General features: G+C 35.7%; 2 protein-coding genes across 4 annotated transcripts in view; both read left to right on the top strand.

Annotated features, from left to right (window-relative positions):
- The window catches only part of LOC137629628 (uncharacterized), a 53,975-nt gene extending 52,807 nt beyond the window's left edge, over nt 1–1,168 (top strand). For both annotated transcript variants that reach the window (XM_068361141.1, XM_068361140.1), the window contains exon 2: nt 1–1,168. This exon is cut by the window's left edge and continues 1,356 nt beyond it. In XM_068361141.1, the coding sequence (XP_068217242.1) occupies nt 1–847 (847 nt within the window). In that variant the 3' untranslated portion in view covers nt 848–1,168.
- LOC137629627 (tripartite motif-containing protein 2-like) overlaps nt 1–2,500 on the top strand; it is a 135,477-nt gene that overhangs the window by 21,331 nt on the left and 111,646 nt on the right. The gene's annotated exons all lie outside the window — the stretch shown is intronic.

Raw genomic sequence — 2,500 nt, 5'->3', positions numbered from 1 at the left:
AACAGATAAAGAAGCAGCCGCAATTCTTGGCTTTTTAACGGAAATTGGTAACATTAATATACTGACCTTCTTGGCAGACGTCCTCTCCGTTTTCTCAGATTTCCAGGAAAACTTGACCAGCGATGGTGTGACTCTAGTTGACATATTACAAAAAACAGAGGACTTAAGAAAGATATTGTTTTCATTAATAAAGACACCACTTTTAGGGGGCTGGGTTGCCACAATGGAAAAAGAGATTGTGGATCATGAAGATAATGGTTTAATGTTGCAAGGAATTCCGTTGTACAAGTCATCTGCTTCCACGGTGTCTGCATATAACACAATTACAATCAGAACTAAAATTGTTAGCTCTCTAGTAGATTTCTTAATGCAGAATCTATCAAATAATGAGGATATTGACCCTATCCAAAGGTTTGTTGCACAGAGCCAATATACTAACTTGCAAGCTGTGCACAGGAGCTTGTGTCCAGACTTAGAACTAGGACAGTTAATGCAAGAATACATAGATCTAATGGAAATGAATAATGCAAACTGTATCAGGAAGAAAACCCTTCACGATTTGATTCAAACGCTTGCATCATCCAACGCATATCCAATCCTCATGGCAGCTTATTCTCGAGTTTTAATAGCAAAGCCTGATTTGGTCAACGTCAGGAAAATGGTCTCCTTAATCAGTAAATGGAAGCCTTCAGAAAAATTGAACTTGTCTATAGAAGTAGAAAGCCTTTGCTTGTACATACATCATAACTTACCAGCAATGCGCGACTGGAACCCAGAACAAGCAGTAATCCTCTGGTGCAAGAGGAGTGGATCCAGTCAACAGCTATTGCTGACTGAGCAGATTTGATCGAAAACCCCTAAAGGTAAAAATTAGATATTTCACAAAATGTTGGCCGTGAAATGTCCTTTTCATTAGCTGAAGTGATTATTGACATTGTTCACAGAACTTTCATTGTGATCCTCTCAAGTTTAATGATCTTAACCTTAATTTGCAATTTTAAATTTTTCATTGATGTATCTTCATTGTAAGCTTGAAGAAACTATGAATATAAACATTTGTATAATCTGTAAATATTAGTTCCATTGAGAATAACATTATCAATCATTATGTCTAATGTTGATTTTGAAAAAAATAGACGGGATTATAACTGCCAGCTTGATGTTTTATTTACACACTTTAGTATTTAATTTATTCATAGATTTATGAAATATTTCGACGAAACTAATTTTCATAACAAAAATCTGAATTTCATACTTGACATAAAGCTACAGTGCCGATTATATCATGTAATAAATAACTGTTTCCCTTCTCCACCTTAAATATAATAAGTTTTTACAACGCATAAGGCCTCGTTATTCATCCTCCACATCATCATCTCCTACGCCTATTGACGCAAAGGACCTCGGTTAGATTTCGTCAGTCGTCTTTATCTTGAGATTTAAATCAATACTTCTCCATTCATTATCTATTACTTCGCGCTTCATAGTTCTCACCCATGTAGGCCTGGGTCTTCCAACTCTTCTAGTGGCTTGTGGGGCCCATTTGAAAGTTTTGTGAACTAATCTCTCTTGAGGAGTGCGAACAAGCATGCCCAAACCATTCCCATCTACCCCTCAACATGATCTCATCCACATATGGCGCACGAGTAATCTCTCTTATAGATTCATTTCTAATCCTGCCCTGACAAATATTCTTCTGAGGGCTTAGTTTCCAAATCTACAAAATCTCGTTTACAAAAAGTAAATACACAAAAGCATGTAAATATTACTATGAAGATAAAATGTGTTTACAGATATGCAAAGGTTCCGCGACAATGCTTTATAAAATGAATGTGAAGGCTGAATCAATTGAGCTTAGATTTTACAATATTTATCAGCCAAAGGTTATGGATTACAGAGCTGTGTGACTAGCGTACCTTAGGCTATGGTCATAAGAAAAAATATAATTTAATTTCCAATCAGTGATGCCATAATCAACATAACTTGACCATGATCTTTCATGCCATGTCTTGATACGGTGATAATTCCTTGGTAATTTAAAGACATTATTATTATTATTACTATTATTATTATTATTATTATTATTATTATTATTATTATTATTATTATTATTACCTGCTAAGCTACAACCCTAGTTGGAAAAGCAGGATGCTATAAGCCCAGAGGCCCCAACAGAGAAAATAGCCTAGGAAGGAAAGGAAACAAGGAACACAGAATATCTTAAGAAGAGTAACATTAAAATAAATATCTCCTATATAAACTATTAAAACTTTAACAAAACAAGAGGAAGAGAAATAAGATAGAATAATGTGCTCGAGTGTATCCTCAAGCAAGAGAACTCTATCCCCAAGATAGTGGCAAACCATGGTACAGAGGCTATGGCACTACCCAAGACTAGAGAACAATGGTTTGATTTTGGAGTGTTCTTTCCATGCACAGTTGGACACAGTAATTCCTGGCACACCACGCTCTGAGGAATTGCACCCTGTCACACCCTTAC

This window comes from Palaemon carinicauda, chromosome 37 (genome assembly GCF_036898095.1).
Source record: "Palaemon carinicauda isolate YSFRI2023 chromosome 37, ASM3689809v2, whole genome shotgun sequence".
Lineage (NCBI taxonomy): Eukaryota > Metazoa > Arthropoda > Malacostraca > Decapoda > Palaemonidae > Palaemon > Palaemon carinicauda.
Note: the sequence above shows the minus strand (reverse complement) of the source record. Positions and strands in the feature narration are given on the sequence as shown.